Source organism: Tubulanus polymorphus, chromosome 7, assembly GCF_964204645.1.
Source record: "Tubulanus polymorphus chromosome 7, tnTubPoly1.2, whole genome shotgun sequence".
Lineage (NCBI taxonomy): Eukaryota > Metazoa > Nemertea > Palaeonemertea > Tubulaniformes > Tubulanidae > Tubulanus > Tubulanus polymorphus.
In genome coordinates this window covers 232,393-254,680 of record NC_134031.1, presented here as the reverse complement: position 1 = coordinate 254,680, position 22,288 = coordinate 232,393, and the positions used below count along the sequence as shown (strand labels likewise).

Genomic DNA, 22,288 nt, shown 5'->3' with positions numbered 1-22,288 from the left:
TTTGTACGAATTATAGCCCGCATTGCCCGATAAACGATCAATAAAGGGCGCTTGTACCTAACTAGGCCTACCCTCATCAACTCTATAATGTGTCTTAAAAAGGCAGTGAATGCTCGTAACGCATTTGCACGTACTCGAGAATAAATATTAAATTCAAATGAAATTTAATTGCAAATTTTAAAAACCTTTAAATCCACCGAATAATTGATGATGATATAATAGAATATAATTTCATATTATTTTGGAATTGTTTGGTTTTTCTTGTTGGCTGATTTCAACTTGTATTTTGTGTCGTATCTTTAAACGAATTTGATCAAACCCAGCCGCAAATCTCGTGGCAAAATAGATAATTCATTGTTTCAAAACACTTACGCTTAATTTTATCTAATTATGAGCATTCATTTCATTTGTTCTCGATGAAAATTCGCTGCTCGTCGTTTCGTCGTGGCCGGTTTGAATGTTATTGATCATGTGACTCAAGATGGCGACCTCCTCATTCCACAACAAATTAAACGATTTAGAAGCGAAATTAAAGGCTGAAAATGAGTCGAGAAGACGAGATAGAAATCCGAGAAACTGGGAACTTCCTGTTAAACCTAAACCCAGTACGTGTACTTTAAATATAGCAGTGTTTTATCTGTGGATTGATCGTGATTTACTGTTGTTATCCCCGACCTGACCTCTCAACTCTCAATCAACAACAACACTGACATTTCACAATCAAATATCTAATGATGATGATAGTGCCCCCTGTTCCACAGTTGTGTGGAAACTGTGGAACTGAGTCCTGTTTCACTGATCCACTCTCAACTATTGTTTGAATGTAATTGATCAGTTATTTCCAATAATCAAATCAGTAGTTTAAACCATTTGACATTTATTATTCAATTGCTGCCAATCTGAATCTGAGCTGTTGTGTGCCTTTCAATCTTGTAATTGTCTTCTTAACAATCTGCTCTAACTGCAGTTAACGTCACCTTTCCACTGTGTGGCTAATAAAACTTGACCATTTACATAGATATATCAGTTTTATTCTTGAAACAATCTGGACCCAATTCCACAGTTGTAACAATCTGGACCCAGTTCCACAGTTGTAACAATCTGGACCCAGTTCCATAGTTGTAACAATCTGGACCCAGTTCCACAGTTGTAACAATCTGGACCCAGTTCCACAGTTGTAACAATCTGGACCCAGTTCCACAGTTGTAACAATCTGTTCCCAGTTCCACAGTTGTAACTATTCGTAAATCAGTCAGTGTGTAATTCAGTAAGTAATGTGTGTTTATTTCTACAGTGGGTTTACCTCTGCCTCTGGATGGAAGTTTCAGCGGATTCTCGACGGTATCGGCGACGAGACCAACGTTCGCCGGGGTTCAAATGAGAGCTGGCTCGGCGCCGGCTAGCAGCCGACAACGCCATTTAAATATACCGATGTCACCTCAACCGAAACCACCAGATGGCGCCGAAATAGAGAAAAAATATGAGGAAATAATGAAACAAACAGGAATTCTTACTCTAAACGGGCAGGTTAGAAACTCCCCCCTCCCTCTCCCCATCATCTGAGTGATATCTCATATCTCGATATTGATATATCGTATCTCATTTCAGAAATATCGATCTGCGATAAAAGATTTAGATCCTCTAGGTGAATTAGGTCACGGAACATGTGGACACGTCGTTAAAATGTTACACAAACAATCTCGTCACCTCGTCGCTGTGAAGGTTCGTATTATCGCCGCTAGGGGGCGTGATACCCGGTATTTGTAGTTGATATTGTGATCACTAGGGGGCGTAACTGATTTTGATATGATCGTTTTGTAGCAAATGCGACGTTCCGGAAACCGTGAAGAAAACAAACGCATTATAATGGATTTAGACGTTGTGTTAAAATGTCACGATTGTCCTTACATCGTCCAGTGTGTGGGAGCATTTATTACCAGTGTAAGTATCGACATTGAGGGGAGGGGGGGGGGGGGCGGAGGGAGTGGAGGAGTGAGGGGGAGTTCTATTGATCTGATATTCTGTCTCTCTCTCTCTCTCACACAGAGTGATGTATAGATTTGAGGGGGAGGGGGTGTTGTAGGGAGTTAAGGGGAGGGGAGGGAGTTGTATTGATCTGATATTCTGTCTCTCTCTCTCTCTCTCTCTCTCTCTCACAGAGTGATGTATAGATTTGAGGGGGAGGGGGTGTTGTAGGGAGTTAAGGGGAGGGGAGGGAGTTGTATTGATCTGATATTCTGTCTCTCTCTCTCTCTCTCACACAGAGTGATGTATAGATTTGAGGGGGAGGGGGTGTTGTAGGGAGTTAAGGGGAGGGGAGGGAGTTGTATTGATCTGATATTCTGTCTCTCTCTCTCTCTCTCACACAGAGTGATGTATAGATTTGAGGGGGAGGGGGTGTTGTAGGGAGTTAAGGGGAGGGAGGGAGTTGTATTGATCTGATATTCTGTCTGTCTCTCTCTCTCACAGAGTGATGTATGGATTTGAGGGGGAGGGGGTGTTATAGGGAGTGGAGGGAGTGAGGGGGAGTTGTATTGATCTGATATTCTGTCTCTCTCTCTCACACAGAGTGATGTATGGATTTGTATGGAGTTGATGTCAACTTGTTTTGATAAATTAATTCGTAAATTAAAAGGTCCGATGCCAGAGAGAATTCTGGGTAAATTAGCAGTAGCGGTAAGTCAATGAATGATGATTAAAGCCCCGCCTCCTGTAGCATCATGCCCCGCCCTCCTCCTCATTGATTGATTGATTGATTGATTTCATTATTGCAGACATTGAAGGCATTGAATTATTTAAAAGAAGTTCATGGAGTCATTCACAGAGGTTAGTACTACACACACACCCTTCTCTCTGCCCTGATATTAGACTAATACGTTCCCCCCTCCCCTCTCCTCCCTCTCCTCCCATCCTATCCCCCCTCTCCTCCCTCTCCCCTCCTCCCTCTCCTCCCCTCCTCTCCTCCCTCTCCTCCCTATCCCCCCTCCCCTCTTCTCCCTCTCCCCTCCTCCCTCTCCTCTCCTCCTCTCCTCCCTCTCCTCCCTCCCCTCTCCTCCCTCTCCCCTCTCTTCCCTCTCCTCCCTCTCCTCTCTCCCTCTCGTCCTCTCCTCCCTCTCCCTCCTCCCTCTCCTCTCCCCTCCTCCCTCTCCTCTCCTCCTCTCCTCCCTCTCCTCCCTCTCCTCCCTCTCCTCCCTCTCCCCTCTCTTCCCTCTCCTCCCTCTCCTCTCTCCCTCTCGTCCTCTCCTCCCTCTCCCTCCTCCCTCTCCTCTCCCCCTCTCCTCCCTCTCCTCTCTCCCTCTCCTCCTCCCTCCCCTCTCCTCCCTCTCTCCTCTCCCTCTCCTCCCTCTCCTCCCTCTCCTCCCCTCCTCTCCTCCCTCTCCTGTGTTTACAGTCTCTCTCTATCTCCGTGTTTCAGATATAAAACCATCCAATATACTACTAGACGAATGCGCTCTCCCCCTCTCCTCCCTCCCTCTCCTCCCTCTCCTCCCTCTCCTCCCTCTCCTCCCTCTCCTCTCTCCCTCTCCTCCTCCCTCCCCTCTCCTCCCTCTCTCCTCTCCCTCTCCTCCCTCTCCTCCCCTCCTCTCCTCCCTCTCCTGTGTTTACAGTCTCTCTCTATCTCCGTGTTTCAGATATAAAACCATCCAATATACTACTAGACGAATGCGCTCTCCCCCTCTCCTCCCTCTCCCCTCCTCCACTCCCCCTCTCCCCCCTCTCCTGTGTTTACAGTCTCTCTCTATCTCCGTGTTTCAGATATAAAACCATCCAATATACTACTAGACGAATGCGCTCTCCCCCTCTCCTCCCTCTCCTGTGTTTACAGTCTCTCTCTATCTCCCTGTTTCAGATATAAAACCATCCAATATACTACTAGACGAATGCGCTCTCCCCCTCTCCCCCCTCTCCTCTCCCCTCTCCCCCTCTCCTCCCTCTCCTGTGTTTACAGTCTCTCTCTATCTCCCTGTTTCAGATATAAAACCATCCAATATACTACTAGACGAATGCGCTCTCCCCCTCTCCCCCCTCTCCTCTCCCCTCTCCCCCTCTCCTCCCTCTCCTGTGTTTACAGTCTCTCTCTATCTCCCTGTTTCAGATATAAAACCATCCAATATACTACTAGACGAATGCGCTCTCCCCCTCTCCCCCCTCTCCTCCCTCTCCTGTGTTTACAGTCTCTCTCTATCTCCGTGTTTCAGATATAAAACCATCCAATATACTACTAGACGAATGCGCTCTCCCCCTCTCCTCCCTCTCCTGTGTTTACAGTCTCTCTCTATCTCCCTGTTTCAGATATAAAACCATCCAATATACTACTAGACGAATGCGCTCTCCCCCTCTCCCCCTCTCCCCCTCTCCTCCCTCTCCTGTGTTTACAGTCTCTCTCTATCTCCCTGTTTCAGATATAAAACCATCCAATATACTACTAGACGAATGCGCTCTCCCCCTCTCCTCCCTCTCCTCTCCTCCCCTCCTCTCCTCCCTCTCCCTCCTCCCTCCTCCCTCTCCACTCCCCCCCTCCCCCCTCTCCTGTGTTTACAGTCTCTATCTCCGTGTTTCAGATATAAAACCATCCAATATACTACTAGACGAATGCGGTCGAATAAAACTTTGTGATTTTGGAATAAGTGGACGACTAGTCGATTCAAAAGCTAAAACAAGGAGCGCCGGATGTGCTGCGTATATGGCTGTGAGTAAATACCGGACTAGGACTAGGACATTATCTGCCCTGTGAGATATTTGATGAAATATTTTTGTTTATTTTCAGCCTGAAAGAATTGATCCCCCAAATCCAACTAAACCAGATTATGATATCAGAGCTGATGTTTGGAGTTTAGGTATCTCATTGGTACGTACACCTACCAGGTCTTACAGGGACCCACCAGCCCACAGGGCCGTACAGAGCCCAACCAGGTCTTACAGGGACCCACCAGCCCACAGGGCCGTACAGAGCCCAACCAGGTCTTACAGGGACCCACCAGCCCACGGGCTGTACAGAGCTCAACCAGGTCTTACAGGGACCCACCAGCCCACGGGCCGTACAGAGCTCAACCAGGTCTTACAGGGACCCACCAGCCCACGGGCTGTACAGAGCTCAACCAGGTCTTACAGGGACCCACCAGCCCACGGGCTGTACAGAGCTCAACCAGGTCTTACAGGGACCCACCAGCCCACAGGGCCGTACAGAGCTCAACCAGGTCTTACAGGGACCCACCAGCCCACAGGGCCGTACAGAGCTCAACCAGGTCTTACAGGGACCCACCAGCCCACGGGCTGTACAGAGCTCAACCAGGTCTTACAGGGACCCACCAGCCCACGGGCTGTACAGAGCTCAACCAGGTCTTACAGGGACCCACCAGCCCACAGGGCCGTACAGAGCTCAACCAGGTCTTACAGGGACCCACCAGCCCACAGGGCCGTACAGAGCTCAACCAGGTCTTACAGGGACCCACCAGCCCACGGGCCGTACAGAGCTCAACCAGGTCTTACAGGGACCCACCAGCCCACGGGCTGTACAGAGCTCAACCAGGTCTTACAGGGACCCACCAGCCCACAGGGCCGTACAGAGCTCAACCAGGTCTTACAGGGACCCACCAGCCCACCGGGCCGTACAGAGCCCAACCAGGCCTTACAGGGACCCACCAGCCCACAGGGCCGTACAGAGCCCAACCAGGCCTTACAGGGACCCACCAGCCCACCGGGCCGTACAGAGCTCAACCAGGTCTTACAGGGACCCACCAGCCCACCGGGCCGTACAGAGCTCAACCAGGTCTTACAGGGACCCACCAGCCCACCGGGCCGTACAGAGCTCAACCAGGTCTTACAGGGACCCACCAGCCCACCGGGCCGTACAGAGCCCAACCAGGCCTTACAGGGACCCACCAGCCCACCGGGCCGTACAGAGCTCAACCAGGCCTTACAGGGACCCACCAGCCCACAGGCCGTACAGAGCTCAACCAAGCCTTACAGGGACCCACCAGCCCACCGGGCCGTACAGAGCTCAACCAGGCCTTACAGGGACCCACCAGCCCACAGGCCGTACAGAGCTCAACCAAGCCTTACAGGGACCCACCAGCCCACCGGGCCGTACAGAGCTCAACCAGGCCTTACAGGGACCCACCAGCCCACAGGCCGTACAGAGCTCAACCAAGCCTTACAGGGACCCACCAGCCCACCGGGCCGTACAGAGCTCAACCAGGTCTTACAGGGACCCACCAGCCCACAGGCCGTACAGAGCTCAACCAGGTCTTACAGGGACCCACCAGCCCACAGGCCGTACAGAGCTCAACCAAGCCTTACAGGGACCCACCAGCCCACCGGGCCGTACAGAGCTCAACCAGGTCTTACAGGGACCCACCAGCCCACAGGCCGTACAGAGCTCAACCAGGTCTTACAGGGACCTAACAGCCCACGGGCTGTACAGAGCTCAACCAAGCCTTACAGGGACCCACCAGCCCACGGGCTGCACAGAGCTCAACCAGGCCCTACAGGGCCAAAATGGACCTAGTGGCTCACTGGGCCTTACAGGGCAACTAAACCCAGCAGCCCACTGAGCCCAACTACCCCTAGCAGCCCCACAGAACTACTATGCCCCACAGAACTCAACTATGCCCCAAAGAACTCCGTCTCCATTTGCCCCTAATGAATATTCTGTTTAATTGTAGGTGGAACTCGCAACTGGTGAATTTCCATATAAAAATTGTAAAACAGATTTTGAGGTGCTAACGCGAGTTTTACAGGAAGATCCGCCATCTTTACCGGCGGGTCGAGGTTTTTCATTGCATTTCTGTTCATTCGTCACTGATTGGTAAGAATCGAGTCCCGTTGAAATAACATTCAAATCCATCGATAAACAGTTAACAATAATTGGATTTGAATTTTGAATATTTTTCAGTTTAACGAAAGATTTTCACAAACGACCGAAATATCGTAAATTATTGGAGCACGGGTTTATTTTACATTACGAGATGATATATGTAGATGTGGCGTCGTGGTACCTCGGAGTCAGACAGATGATTGAATTCACCAGCGGCGGCGCCACTAGTGCTGCCGGCGTATCATAGCGTTAAATACTGCAGGGGTGGAACTAAGGGTCGTTTCAGGGGTTCACAACTAGGGGTCGTTTCAGGGGTCCACAACTAGGGGTCGTTTCAGGGGTCCACAACTAGGGGTCGTTTCAGGGGTCCAGACCGGGTATAAATTTGAAACTCATCCTCGAGAAAATAGATGTTTGTGGCCCTCGGCGTTGCTGCGTGATGCGAGGATGTCCTTCCTTTTCTCGAAGAATCCTGCCTTCCTATTTTCCAAGATTTGGCCCTGCACTGGCAGACGTACTGACACACAGTAGAAGTGCATGGATGGATAGTTTTTGACGGACGGGTTTTTGATAACATTCTGGTCAGTTTTATTCACAGTTGTTTTATTATTGATTACTGTGTATCACATGTTTATATAACACATTCACATGTTACATGTGTTTATAAATAATCACACAACAATAACAACTGTTTAGGAATTAACTGTTTTTTGGTATGGGTTGGATAGTTTTAAACACGGATAGACCTAAGATCAATGTTAGATCACCAGATTCTAGCGCTCTGGTTGAGAGACATCAGGCTCCTCAGGAACTGAGAGGATTAAGCGAAGTGTTGCTGAGTTTAGGGGTTAACACATGGGGAAGGGGGGAGCACTAGTTGTCACGGGTCCTATTCTAGAGGACGCTGTCCCACTTATAAAGCGGGGATGCAGGAAGGGGTAATTGTAAAACAGGCACGGAGAACGTTGTAATACGGGGAAGAGGGTAATAGTAAACCAGGGATGGGGGAATCGGGGAATTGTTGATGTTATACCTGAATTTTTGCGGGTAATTCATACAGATTTTATAGGTCACCGCGACCTAGAAACGTAATTTTAATATCCAATAGATTATTATTAGTTAATTCAAGATAATATTTGTTTTTAAGTTATTATTATTTTACTAAAACTTCGTCAATCGCAATTTGAAGGAGTTTTAGTTTTTTGTGTCAATGTTTAATTGATTAATAATTAATTATGAGGCTAATTATTGATATAATAATGATTATTGTAAGGCAGCTGAAGTCTGTCGTGTTCGTACAGCGCACAGAATCACTGTAAGATTGATATTGAATTCTAGGGGCTTCATTCACTTACAGCAGTTATAGTCTGATCACTAGTTATTGCCCTATACAGTTAGTTAGTCTGTTATAACATCCAAAAATTATGATGTGACAATGAAATGGCCATTTTAAACGATGGAATTATTGTTCAGTTTGATCAAGGTTTGGCTAATTCTTAATTAGTAAATAATAGCGTTACTTTGGCAACACCTATAATACTAATTGGTATCAATGATGACTGTATGTTATAACAGACTGAACTGGGAATACCCACCACCCACGCCTACCCTGCCCCTGATTAAGGTGAGGTTATTTTGAAGAAATCGTTGCTGTCTAATGTAGATATTTTCTCTAATGATATGTTTTGTTATTTTCTGCTCATGAGGCCAATGTGTGAGGCTGATATTTGAGGCCAATGTGTGAGGCTGATATTTAAGGCCGCTGTGTGAGGCTGATATTTGAGGCCGCTGTGTGAGGCTGATATTTGAGGCCGCTATGTGAGGCTGATATTTGAGGCCGCTGTGTGAGGCTGATATTTGAGGCCGCTATGTGAGGCTGCTGTTTGAGGCTATGTATTGTAATTTCTATTGTCGTCGTTTGTTTTTTTTTTTGTTTCAAGTTTTTATTTTCTGTTAGATTTGATAAATGCAGGACATCAATTCACATAATCAGCAGTAGGGCCTGAGCAGGAACCAGTCGAGTTCTACAGTAGGGCCTCAGCAGGAACCAGTTGAGTTCTACAGTAGGGCCTCAGCAGGAACCAGTCGAGTTCTACAGTAGGGCCTCAGCAGGAACCAGTCCAGTTCTACAGTAGGGCCTCAGCAGGAACCAGTCGAGTTCTACAGTAGGGCCTCAGCAGGAACCGGTTGAGTTCTACAGTAGGGCCTCAGCAGGAACCAGTCGAGTTCTACAGTAGGGCCTCAGCAGGAACTAGTCGAGTTCTACAGTAGGGCCTCAGCAGGAACCAGTTGAGTTCTACAGTAGGGCCTCAGCAGGAACCAGTCGAGTTCTACAGTTCATATGGAACTGGGTCCGGGACTGTGGAACTGGATTCTGGGCTCAACAATTAAAAGTAGGCCTAGTTCCACACTAAACTGGGCTCATCAACTCCCGAGTTTCAACAAGTCTGACTGAACCTTCATATAATTAGATTCTTCTAAGTTGAATATCTATGGACACATTTTATACAATATATTAATAACTGCTGTTTGCTGCACCTGAATTCAAGCCATAGAAAAACAATTGGAATAGAATAGAAATAAATCACTTCCTTCATTTTGAGAAAGTGATGTTTTTAAAATATTAATTAATTGATATCATGTGTAAAATTAATCATGTAAATAATAATTTAAAAAAAAGATAAAAAATAAATTAAATGTAATTAAATAATTGTTTGTGGTAGAAACACAAAAACTGTAAAACATTGATCATAATAATGTATGGAATTCACTGAATTATAAATTGTTATATGTAAAAAAACAATGTCTTTTATTTGATGGATTCATGGCTGTATCAGGTCCAGCTGGGGAGGGTCAGTGGTTTCTAGACCCATAGCGAATAACTGTATTCGATCATCGACAGTTTGTTTCCATTAAGATGTCAATTAGTGCTGAAAAGTGCTCTTTTTTATTTTTGAACTTTCATTTCTGTTGAATAATACATGAATTTTGACATTTAAAAAATAGCTGTACTACTCACATGCCACAGTAGAATGGCTAGGCTGTGTTAGATCTCAACCGTACGGTGCTGCCCCTATGAATAACGATAGTGGAATTTCTGTGAACTAAAATAATAATGCACTGCCGGAGGAATATGAATTTCCTACAATACGGACCAGTTTGTCGCCTTATTCTAATACAATATGATATAATGAATCTTCCCTTAATTTTAGATGGTATTTCTATATCTTTTTGGGTTACTTTATTCTATTTATTAGCAAAAACCATTGCTTACCAATGAATTATCATTATATCATCGCCGACCTCACTAGAAATACCCTGATACAAATTTATTCTTTTAAAACTCTTCTTTTATATAAGAATCACCAGTTGATTAGTTTCAGTGCTGTTTTCAAAGAGTTTGAGAATTTTCTCTGATTCCGGCCCGCAAGTCGGTAAATAGTTTGTCCAGTACGGCCGTAAAAAGTGTCTGGCAAGCGAGTATTATGTTAGTTCACGTTTTTTCCGCTATCGTTATACATAGGGGCAGCACTAGACGGTTGAGATTACTATTCTTTCAGTGGCGGGCTGTATTGTTTCAAATGCTAATAAAACCATTCTCTTGATTTAAGACTTTAAAGCCACCATTCATAGATGAGAATCTCACTTTTCTTTCAGACGATCTTTGATTCGGAGTCTGTAGATATTACTACAGTCGACGGGACGCCAATTCAAAGGGGCCACCACTGACTCCCGCATTTTGCTTGAAGCCAAATCACTATTGAATTGTAAACAGTTGACACAGTGACAATTAAAAGTTCATTGTTTCTGTGGTATTTATCTGCCAGTTTTGAGCAACTGCAGCCCCGGTTCAGTGATGGACTGGTCAGGATTGGCTGATCAGTGACTGGGGTCCGAGGCTGCACTCTGACTCCAGAGTCCTAGTGCTATACTGCAACTTGTCCAACATACTCCAAACCACTGTAGAACTAGACTCAATATTAATAAAATAAAATAAAATAAACTGATTTATTTCACAATAAATTAATAAATACAAAATTAATTTCCGATTGATGAGTTAAATTTGAGTTTTAATTTAGCACCATGTTTAATAAGAACACTGTTCTGTACTGATTTAATGATATCAGTTAAACACTGAATCCACACCTCATAATCAAGCCGACTACATCTCCTAAAATAGATAATAATCATTACACAACTGATGAAAAGAGGGATGAGGGAGAGGGAGAGGGAGAGGGAGAGGGAGAGGGAGAGGGAGAGGGAGAGGGAGAGGGAGAGGGAGAGGGAGAGGGAGAGGGAGAGGGAGAGGGAGAGGGAGAGGGAGAGGGAGAGGGAGAGGGAGAGGGAGAGGGAGAGGGAGAGGGAGAGGGAGAGGGAGAGGGAGAGGGAGAGGGAGAGGGAGAGGGAGAGGGAGAGGGAGAGGGAGAGGGAGAGGGAGAGGGAGGGAGAGAGGGAGGGAGAGAGGGAGGGAGAGGGAGGGAGAGAGGGAGGGAAAGGGAGGGAGAGGGAGGAGAAAGAGTTACCTGTATAGATAATGCAATAGAAGATCAACTTGTTCTAAATTACAGTCATTCACAAGTTCATCCAGATAGCACTGATATCTCACAACATCTTCAACTTCTGGAACTGGAAAATATAAACAACTCCATTTAAATATATTGCGGAGAGTTCCTACAGATACCCAGCAACCTATCTAACTCACCAGGAGACGGAGAGTTTCTACAGATAGTTAAAAACCTATCTAACTCACCAGGACACGGAGAGTTTCTACAGATAGCTAAAAACCTATCTAACTCACCAGGACACAGAGAGTTTCTACAGATAGCTAAAAACCTAACTAACAATTGGAATAGAATAGAAATAAATCACTTCCTTCATTTTGAGAAAGTGATGTTTTTAAAATATTAATTAATTGATATCATGTGTAAAATTAATCATGTAAATAATAATTTAAAAAAAAGATAAAAAATAAATTAAATGTAATTAAATAATTGTTTGTGGTAGAAACACAAAAACTGTAAAACATTGATCATAATAATGTATGGAATTCACTGAATTATAAATTGTTATATGTAAAAAAACAATGTCTTTTATTTGATGGATTCATGGCTGTATCAGGTCCAGCTGGGGAGGGTCAGTGGTTTCTAGACCCATAGCGAATAACTGTATTCGATCATCGACAGTTTGTTTCCATTAAGATGTCAATTAGTGCTGAAAAGTGCTCTTTTTTATTTTTGAACTTTCATTTCTGTTGAATAATACATGAATTTTGACATTTAAAAAATAGCTGTACTACTCACATGCCACAGTAGAATGGCTAGGCTGTGTTAGATCTCAACCGTACGGTGCTGCCCCTATGAATAACGATAGTGGAATTTCTGTGAACTAAAATAATAATGCACTGCCGGAGGAATATGAATTTCCTACAATACGGATCAGTTTGTCGCCTTATTCTAATACAATATGATATAATGAATTTTAGATGGTATTTCTATATCTTTTTGGGTTACTTTATTCTATTTATTAGCAAAAACCATTGCTTACCAATGAATTATCATTATATCATCGCCGACCTCACTAGAAATACCCTGATACAAATTTATTCTTTTAAAACTCTTCTTTTATATAAGAATCACCAGTTGATTAGTTTCAGTGCTGTTTTCAAAGAGTTTGAGAATTTTCTCTGATTCCGGCCCGCAAGTCGGTAAATAGTTTGTCCAGTACGGCCGTAAAAAGTGTCTGGCAAGCGAGTATTATGTTAGTTCACGTTTTTTCCGCTATCGTTATACATAGGGGCAGCACTAGACGGTTGAGATTACTATTCTTTCAGTGGCGGGCTGTATTGTTTCAAATGCTAATAAAACCATTCTCTTGATTTAAGACTTTAAAGCCACCATTCATAGATGAGAATCTCACTTTTCTTTCAGACGATCTTTGATTCGGAGTCTGTAGATATTACTACAGTCGACGGGACGCCAATTCAAAGGGGCCACCACTGACTCCCGCATTTTGCTTGAAGCCAAATCACTATTGAATTGTAAACAGTTGACACAGTGACAATTAAAAGTTCATTGTTTCTGTGGTATTTATCTGCCAGTTTTGAGCAACTGCAGCCCCGGTTCAGTGATGGACTGGTCAGGATTGGCTGATCAGTGACTGGGGTCCGAGGCTGCACTCTGACTCCAGAGTCCTAGTGCTATACTGCAACTTGTCCAACATACTCCAAACCACTGTAGAACTAGACTCAATATTAATAAAATAAAATAAAATAAACTGATTTATTTCACAATAAATTAATAAATACAAAATTAATTTCCGATTGATGAGTTAAATTTGAGTTTTAATTTAGCACCATGTTTAATAAGAACACTGTTCTGTACTGATTTAATGATATCAGTTAAACACTGAATCCACACCTCAGAATCAAGCCGACTACATCTCCTAAAATAGATAATAATCATTACACAACTGATGAAAAGAGAGATGAGCAAGAGGGAGGGAGAGGGAGAGGGAGAGGGAGAGGGAGAGGGAGAGGGAGAGGGAGAGGGAGAGGGAGAGGGAGAGGGAGAGGGAGAGGGAGAGGGAGAGGGAGAGGGAGAGGGAGAGGGAGGGAGAGGGAGGGAGGGAGAGGGAGGGAGAGGGAGGGAGAGGGAGGGAGAGGGAGGGAGAGGGAGGGAGAGGGAGGAGAAAGAGTTACCTGTATAGATAATGCAATAGAAGATCAACTTGTTCTAAATTACAGTCATTCACAAGTTCATCCAGATAGCACTGATATCTCACAACATCTTCAACTTCTGGAACTGACAAATATAAACAACTCCATTTAAATATATTGCGGAGAGTTCCTACAGATACCCAGCAACCTATCTAACTCACCAGGACACGGAGAGTTTCTACAGATAGCTAAAAACCTAACTAACTCACCAGGACACGGAGAGTTTCTACAGATAGCTAAAAACCTAACTAACTCACCAGGACACGGAGAGTTTCTAGAGATAGTTAAAAACCTAACTAACTCACCAGGAGACGGAGAGTTTCTACAGATAACTAAAAACCTAACTAACTCACCAGGAGACAGAGAGTTTCTACAGATAGCTAAAAACCTAACTAACTCACCAGGACACGGAGAGTTTCTAGAGATAGTTAAAAACCTAACTAACTCACCAGGACACGGAGAGTTTCTACAGATAGCTAAAAACCTAACTAAGTCACCAGGAGACGGAGAGTTTCTACAGATAGCTAAAAACCTAACTCACCAGGAGATGTTAAAATCCATTCTAAAGTTAAATCTTTCACTTCTTGCAAAGTAACTGCACCACATATGTTAACAGGAGGACGAGTATCAGGTTGCTGGAGGACTGCTCCAGGATGCTGGATAACTTCTGGTACTGCTGTCCCTTCCATCAGATCATCTTCAAAGCGTCTTCTTTCTACAGGTTTATTCGGACTGGTTTTAACCTTGTATTTGTTCGGTGATTTGTATCTCTTTCCCGGTGAACCCTAATATAAACACATCTCTCTGTCTCACTCAAATTAAATACCGGTTTTAATTGTTGTATTTCTACGAACCTTCGAAGGTGATTTGAATGTCGTTCGTTTTCCTGTTCCAGCTTTTATGGGTGATTTTTCAGCATTTGGTTTCCATAGTAACTGTACTGTTTTCGCCGGTGATTTCTGCATCTTCCCCGTTCCCGCTGCTGTTCCAGCTACTGATGTAGTTACCGATGACGACCGTTGTTTATTGTTGTAAGCTGCGTTTAGTTCTCTCTGAATGTCACCAGGTAGCGCTGCTAGACAATCCGGATCGATCTATGAATAATGTAACAGATTTCCCCCTATGACATCACTAATATAGACAGCTATAGCTGTAGAACAGAGTGTAATGGATACCTGTGAAAATGAAGGTAGTTCCTCGATTTCTGATAATACAACGATCTCATCATCTGGTTGCTGATTGGTTGATGTAGTTAGCCAATGAGAACAGCCCGGTTTATCACTGGCCGCAGTTTCCTGGTAATCCCGAATCAGTCCACGTTTTGTAGCCGGTTTTTCATGCGATGATTTTTCTACTTGATTCTTTTTCGATTTTTTCAAATCGTTTTCAATTTGTCGACGAATTTCTGGAGGGAGTTCTTTTAGAACATCGAGATCGACCTAGTTAGAGATATAATACTCCATGTTACAGGCACATGTCAGTCACACAGGCGCATGTAATGATTAATTACCTGAGATGGAGAGAGTAGGAAGTCTGTAGTTGGAGGTTTTGTCGATACATGTGGAGTTTGTGGATTAAACTGTGGAAGTGGAGGCAGTGAATTTCTATAAATATACATACAGAAATACACACAATCAGGTTTGTGTGTACCAGGGGCAGCAGTTACAGTTAAACAGTGGATCGTTGATATAGTGAATTACTGCAGTATTCCTTCAAACTGCAGCCCCTGCACAATTTTGTGAACCTAATATGAAAATATAAAACTTACTTCATATGAGACTTTATTTGTTGTTTGTCTGTAGTGAATTTCAGGATTCCCTTCTTCCTGCAGCTGTTGCTGCTGCTGTTGCTGTTGCTGCTGCTGTTCCTGCTGCTGCTGCTGTTCCTGCTGCTGCTGCTGGGAGTTTTATCTGATTCTGATGATACCGGTTTACCACTAGTATCACTACCTGCTGTAGCTGGGATTTCACTGGATTTTCTAGTAAAGTTCAAAATGCTCGTAATATTTGATCGATTTTTCTGAGTTTCTAATTTCTGAATCTGAATTCCAACCTACAAAACATAGAAAACATTGCAATCTCAAATTCCTTAAGATGAGTCCGGACCCAGTAACCCCCCGGGGAAGGAGTTCTTACCCCACGGAAATCTTCAGCTGATATCTTCATCGGTCGAATCATATCCATACATTTCGAACTGATAATCTTATTATCGTCGGTTGCTATCGGTAATGTTACTGATTTGGTAACGTTATCACAAACTCCGTGACCTGTGAAGAAAAATAGAAAACATTCAAACAGACAGACAAACAGACAGTGACAGATAGATGTCAGACAGACATATGTGACAGATAGTGACAGATAGACGTCAGACAGTGACAGATAGACGTCAGACAGACATATGTGACAGATAGTGACAGATAGAGATTCTATAACAGTTATGAATTGTTTACCCATGAATTTTGCAGTTTCTTTCGGTGCATTTGAAGCCCTGATTTTCAGTTTTATCGTTATAGTTTTCCCTTTTGAGTTTAATTTCTTTAATCGAGCTTCGACTTCCGTAGAAAGTTCAGATATAAACTTCTCAACGTCTGAATTCTACGAATATACAACAGAAAACTGATTCAATGATCAGAAAACTGATTCATTGATCAGAAAACTGATTCGATGATCAGGAAACTGATTCAACGATCAGAAAACTGATTCATTGATAAGAAAACTGATTCAATGATCAGGAAACTGATTCAATGAACAGGAAACTGATTCAACGATCAGAAAACTGATTCATTGATAAGAAAACTGATTCAATGATCAGGAAACTGATTCAATGATCAGAAAACTGATTCAATGATCAGGAAACTGATTCAACGATCAGAAAACTGATTCATTGATCAGAAAACTGATTCAATGATCAGGAAACTGATTCAATGATCAGAAAACTGATTCAATGATCTCCATACAGAATATCAATGTAAACTCTATCCAGATTTATCTAAAGTTACCTCAGTAAAACGAATACCGTAATTAACGTCTGCCGATATTGATTTTCTCTGATGTTCGACTCTAAGTCGGCGACTGTCCTCACCGCGACTGTAATTATACAAACATTGTCCAGTTTTTGGGCCGAATTCTTTCTGTAAAGTTGATAAACCGATCTGCTGTAAGTGTCCACAAGTTTCAACACCTAATTCTCTTAGTTTTACATTTGTAGCCGATCCGACACCTAGAAAATATAACAAATCAGATCAACTGAAATTTAGGATTATTCACAGGACATAAGACCTCTGGAGCTGCAGTTGCTCAAAAGTTGGTTACAGTTTACAAGTGGTTAGTTGACTAGTGACAAGTTCATTGTTATTATTGTATATATCCGCCGGTTATCTTTAACCAACTGTTGAGCATCTGTAGCCCCTGGTCTCTGTTACTGTACACAGAACTGTGGAACTGGGTCCTGTAGCCCCAGGTCTCTGTTACTGTACACAGAAGTGTGGAACTGGGTCCTGTAGCCCCTGGTCTCTGTTACTGTACACAGAAGTGTGGAACTGGGTCCTGTAGCCCCTGGTCTCGGTTACTGTACACAGAACTGTGGAACTGGGTCCTGTAGCCCCTGGTCTCTGTTACTGTACACAGAACTGTGGAACTGGGTCCTGTAGCCCCTGGTCTCTGTTACTGTACACAGAACTGTGGAACTGGGTCCTGTAGCCCCTGGTCTCTGTTACTGTACACAGAACTATGGAACTGGGTCCTGTAGCCCCTGGTCTCTGTTACTGTACACAGAACTGTGGAACTGGGTCCTGTAGCCCCTGGTCTCTGTTACTGTACACAGAACTGTGGAACTGGGTCCTGTAGCCCCTGGTCTCTGTTACTGTACACAGAACTGTGGAACTGGGTCCTGTAGCCCCTGGTCTCTATTACTGTACACAGAACTGTGGAACTGGGTCCTGTAGCCCCTGGTCTCTGTTACTGTACACAGAACTGTGGAACTGGGTCCTGTAGCCCCTGGTCTCTGTTACTGTACACAGAACTGTGGAACTGGGTCCTGTAGCCCCTGGTCTCTGTTACTGTACACAGAACTGTGGAACTGGGTCCTGTTGCCCCTGGTCTCTGTTACTGTACACAGAACTGTGGAACTGGGTCCTGTAGCCCCTGGTCTCGGTTACTGTACACAGAACTGTGGAACTGGGTCCAGTAGCCCCTGGTCTCGGTTACTGTACGTGCCTGGTAAATGTTTAACTGGTTGTTTAACAATGAATTCTTGAACATCACTTGAAGGTAGATAATATTGTCCATTTGGTTTAGCAATTCTAGTCGCCATTCTGGCTAGTAATATATTCGTACCTATAAATAGATTCAAAATTTACAATAACTTGCATCGTGAAAGGGCTGTTCCACTGTGGAAGTGGATAAACACTTACCCCCACTTACCAACACTTACCCATACCGCATGATGCCGCACAATGAGTAGATGATTGTATTTCAGAACGTAACATCGAAGAGAATTGATCAGGTGTCGCGCTGGTGTGTTCTAATAAATCGGTACAATCAATAAACATCTCATCACAGCTTACAGCTTCAATACAATGAGTATAACTAAAAATAGAGACAGTTCAATATGAACAGTATGTGCTTCTTACAACAGACAGATCGGTTTCATTCTGCTACTGTTACCTGGCAACTATATCATAAAGTTGTCGAGATACTTCGTTATAACTGTCAAAATCATACGGAATTGTGACGAGATTCGGACATAATTTCATCGCTTCACCAATAAACATTCCATTCCTTAAACCAGCCTTAAATAATAAACATTCCATTCCTTAAACCAGCCTTGAATAATAAACATTCCATTCCTTAAACATGCCTTAAACAATAAACATTCCATTCCTTAAACCAGCCTTGAACAATAAACATTCCATTCCTTAAACCAGCCTTGAACGATAAACACAATATCAAACATCACAAATTCTGAACTCTAGTCTACCCTAGTCTACCCTAGCCTACCCTAGCCTGGCCAGTCTGGTATTTGTTAATACCTGTCTTGCTTCGTAATTACACGATGCTATTTCAGCAAATGAAGGAATTTTTTCAGCTGTTGTATCAGAAACAGCAGCAGTAGCAGCAGCAGAATTGTGATGACGTTTGGTTTCAGATTGTTGAAATTCATCCTCAGAATCTTCATCTAGATTATCATTAACAAATACAGCAGCAGCAGCAGCGCCACCTTTTGACAATCGAGAACGTTTCCTGAAAGTAAACAACATGCAGTGAAAATAAACCAGTTTGAATTCAGTCTGTTCTCTGGAATTCAGTTCCAGCTCTTTCTAAATCTACCTGTGTTGCCATAAAGCTCGTTCATATTGAATATCTGTTCCTTCTCGTTTATGTAATTCAGATTTTCCTTTAGAATGAGTGACTGCTACTGGTTTACCTATAAATACAATAAAACTGCTACTGGTTCACTTATAGGTTTATTTCAAATGAATTAAATTGAGTCAGAGACAACTGTGAAACTGGATCCTGCTGTTAAGTGAAGATAGCGAGATACAAACCTTTTAAATGTGGTCTAGATCTCAATCCAACTGACACAAAGAAACAATCCATATCAATGTGCATTATAACACGTTCTCCAGCCACTGCTGTTTGTACAAACTCATTGAGTTTATCGCATGGTTCTCCAGCAGTTGATTGTACAAACTCATTGAGTTTATCACGTCCCGGGAATTGATCATTTTCTGTCTGTAGTTTATTGACGTATTGTTTAAACTCAGCGCCCCAAGTGGACAGATGGTGCAAACGTGAATTAGCATAAAATTCTGAGAGAAATCTCGTATCTTTAGAACTGACACTGCAGGTTTCTGAGGCCGTTGTTTTCTTATTTTGAACTTTAGAACTAACACCACAGGTTTCTGAGTCCGGTAGATTCCTAGTTTGAACTTTAGAACTAACACCACAGGTTTCTGAGTCCGGTAGATTCCTAGTTTGAACTTTAGAACTAACACCGCTGGTTTCTGAGTCCGGTAGATTCCTAGTTTGAACTTTAGAACTAACACCACTGGTTTCTGAGTCCGGTAGATTCCTAGTTTGAACTTTAGAACTAACACCACTGGTTTCTGAGTCCGGTAGATTCCTAGTTTGAACTTTAGAACTAACACCGCTGGTTTCTGAGTCCGGTAGATTCCTAGTTTGAACTTTAGAACTAACACCGCTGGTTTCTGAGGCCGGTAGATTCCTAGTTTGAACTTTAGAACTAACACCGCAGGTTTCTGAGTCCGGTAGATTCCTAGTTTGAACTTTAGAACTAACACCGCTGGTTTCTGAGTCCGGTAGATTCCTAGTTTGAACTTTAGAACTAACACCGCTGGTTTCTGAGTCCGGTAGATTCCTAGTTTGAACTTTAGAACTAACACCGCAGGTTTCTGAGTCCGGTAGATTCCTAGTTTGAACTTTAGAACTAACACCACAGGTTTCTGAGTCCGGTAGATTCCTAGTTTGAACTTTAGAACTAACACCGCTGGTTTCTGAGTCCGGTAGATTCCTAGTTTGAACTTTAGAACTAACACTGGTGGTTTGTGAATCGTCTAATTTGACAGTAGGATTTCCAGTTGATGCAGTAGTAACGACACGGTCCTCTGCGTTGTCAGTTTTAGATGGATTACTTTTCGCGCTGATGACATCTAATTTTTTAAATTGTTTACGGTAGAGTAGATAGTCACTGTAAGGCAGCAGTTTCCCTGCTTTAACGCTACAATAAATACAAAACAATCGATTGAAATATCAATTGAATCTAATCTAGTATCAAGATTACCCACGCTGGGTCTGGGTGCGACTGACCTGTCTGTTATCCAGTTCGGACTCACCACTAATTCACGTTTCAAGTTTTTAATCTTACTATTTGGTAGATTTGTGGCTATGATGTGAGTGACCTTGAGACGATCGTAATAATGAATAAATCTGCCGCCGTTAGTCGTCATTAAACGTCTCAATTCATCGGACGATGGATCTATATAAAACAACGATAACTCCCTCTATTGAGTGATTGTTGAACCGTGTGAAATCGATCTGTATAATACTCACTTGTATATCCATTCACAAATATAGAAACTCCTTTAAATATATGACTTTTAGAAGTTTCTTCTTTCTCTGATGTAAATTGATTTTCCAACTTTTTAATCTTCGCAGCCATATAGCCACCCTGTAAATATATAACTTTGTATCAGTGGGGAGGGAGGGGATCACAGGGTCGCGGGAGGGAGGGAGGGAGGGGAGGGATCACAGGGTCGGGGGAGGGATCACAGGGTTGCAGGAGGGATCACAGGGTCGGGGGAGGGATCACAGGGTCGGGGGAGGGATCACAGGGTTGCAGGAGGGATCACAGGGTCGGGGGAGGGATCACAGGGTCGGAAAGGGATCACAGGGTCGCAGGAGGGATCACAGCGTCGGGGGAGGGATCACAGGGTCGGGGGAGGGATCACAGGGTCGGAAAGGGATCACAGGGTCGCAGGAGGGATCACAGCGTCGGGGGAGGGATCACAGGGTCGGCGGAGGGATCATAGGGTCGGAGGAGGGATCACAGGGTCGGGGAGGGATCACAGGGTCGGAAAGGGATCACAGGGTCGGAAAGGGATCACAGGGTCGCAGGAGGGATCACAGCGTCGGGGGAGGGATCACAGGGTCGGGGGAGGGATCACAGGGTCGGGGGAGGGATCACAGGGTCGGGGAGGGATCATAGGGTCGGGGGAGGGATCATAGGGTCGGGGGAGGGATCACAGGGTCGGGGGAGGGATCACAGGGTCGGGGAGGGATCATAGGGTCGGGGGAGGGATCATAGGGTCGGGGTAGGGATCACAGGGTCGGGGAGGGATCATAGGGTCGGGATCACAGGGTCGCAGGAGGGATCACAGGATTTGGGGAGGGATTCTTGTTAATCACCTAATCGTTGTTGGTAAGCTTTTATAATCAGATGTGGTTTGTGAAAATATCCGCTCGTGATACTAACTAGGAGGGGGGTATCAGGGGAGGGGGGGTATCAGGGGAGATATAAACCGGTATTCTCTAACTTATAAACTTACAAATTGTTCCCAACCGTTGTCATCTCTCCTCTTTTTCTTTCCTCCTCGTCCTCCTCTACTAGTGGATGACATTATTACTGTGTAAGTGAAAACTCGCTGCTCCCGTTGTCTTCGATATAAAACTCGCTGCTCCCTATGACCCTAACATTAGGCTGTAAAAGTAAACGGCAATGAAGTGTTACAACATGTGACTTACAACTTGGACCGTAACATTTCACACGTCCACACAGAATGCAGGTGTTATTGCATTTTTGGCGGCAATCAACAAGGGCCCCTTTTATCTATCAAGGCTCCTGATTGAATCAACTCCACAACTGTCACACTGTAAAAGGAGTGAGACATCACCACAGTGCAGCTCGCCGCCTCATCCAAGTCACTGCCGGTCAGTGCTGCCTGGTCCCTGCGCGTGTAAAACTTGGGCAGTCATTGTCACAAACTACACTTTATAGTGAGGAGGATCACGCTTTTATGGGGTTATAATAATTACCTCGACTGCATGCGTAGAAATATCATTTTAAACCTAAACTCCTGTCAGCTGTCAATAAAAGTAAATTGATTTGTAATAAATTCTTTGAATTGAATTGCATTCACTGTCCGGTGCTGCCCTCTAGGTTCTAAACGAACTGAAACGACGAAACGAATAAGAAATATCTCTTTTCGACTCCAAACTTCTGCGAGCATCAATACGGAT

The 22,288-nt window shown here is 44.0% G+C and overlaps 2 protein-coding genes across 3 annotated transcripts; one reads left to right on the top strand and one right to left on the bottom strand.

Annotated features, from left to right (window-relative positions):
- The first annotated feature begins 481 nt into the window (after positions 1–481).
- On the top strand, positions 482–9,578 carry LOC141908482 (dual specificity mitogen-activated protein kinase kinase 7-like). 2 transcript variants are annotated; one of them, XR_012619611.1, is made up of 11 exons: positions 482–605; positions 1,295–1,527; positions 1,609–1,722; positions 1,822–1,941; positions 2,569–2,676; positions 2,775–2,826; positions 4,563–4,690; positions 4,769–4,849; positions 6,666–6,808; positions 6,896–8,687; positions 8,775–9,578. XR_012619611.1 is itself a non-coding variant. In XM_074798563.1 (10 exons), exons 1-10 carry the CDS (start codon positions 482–484, stop codon positions 7,062–7,064), a joined length of 1,272 nt encoding a protein of 423 aa, XP_074654664.1. In that variant the 3' UTR covers positions 7,065–9,578. The 2 variants fall into 2 exon arrangements, 1 of the variants encoding a protein (XP_074654664.1); XM_074798563.1 differs by having other exon boundaries at positions 6,896–9,578.
- A 3,547-nt stretch (positions 9,579–13,125) lies between these two features.
- On the bottom strand, positions 13,126–22,143 carry LOC141908390 (DNA repair protein REV1-like). Its single transcript, XM_074798430.1, has 20 exons — positions 22,085–22,143; positions 21,598–21,749; positions 20,603–20,720; positions 20,360–20,528; positions 19,078–20,270; positions 18,860–18,956; positions 18,562–18,772; positions 18,197–18,321; positions 17,964–18,118; positions 17,747–17,866; positions 16,531–16,751; positions 15,982–16,126; positions 15,668–15,798; positions 15,301–15,584; positions 15,043–15,136; positions 14,708–14,971; positions 14,387–14,626; positions 14,074–14,317; positions 13,515–13,617; positions 13,126–13,258 (listed from the first exon to the last, which is right to left on the bottom strand). The coding sequence occupies exons 2-20, from the start codon at positions 21,667–21,669 to the stop codon at positions 13,126–13,128; spliced, it is 4,119 nt and encodes a 1,372-aa protein (XP_074654531.1). The 5' UTR covers positions 21,670–21,749; positions 22,085–22,143.
- Positions 22,144–22,288: the final 145 nt, after the last annotated feature.

Excerpts from the sequence above, each read along its gene's own strand:
- LOC141908482 (XM_074798563.1), top strand. The coding sequence starts at position 482 with ATGGCGACCTCCTCATTCCACAACAAATTAAACGATTTAGAAGCGAAA. Across the intron at positions 606-1,294 it reads TCCTGTTAAACCTAAACCCA|TGGGTTTACCTCTGCCTCTG; the intron begins GTACGTGTACTT and ends TTATTTCTACAG. Across the intron at positions 2,677-2,774 it reads TGGGTAAATTAGCAGTAGCG|ACATTGAAGGCATTGAATTA; the intron begins GTAAGTCAATGA and ends TCATTATTGCAG.
- LOC141908390 (XM_074798430.1), bottom strand. The coding sequence starts at position 21,669 with ATGTCATCCACTAGTAGAGGAGGACGAGGAGGAAAGAAAAAGAGGAGA. Across the intron at positions 18,322-18,561 it reads GTAATTACGAAGCAAGACAG|GCTGGTTTAAGGAATGGAAT; the intron begins GTATTAACAAAT and ends TTATTATTTAAG. Across the intron at positions 14,318-14,386 it reads CATTCAAATCACCTTCGAAG|GGTTCACCGGGAAAGAGATA; the intron begins GTTCGTAGAAAT and ends TGTTTATATTAG.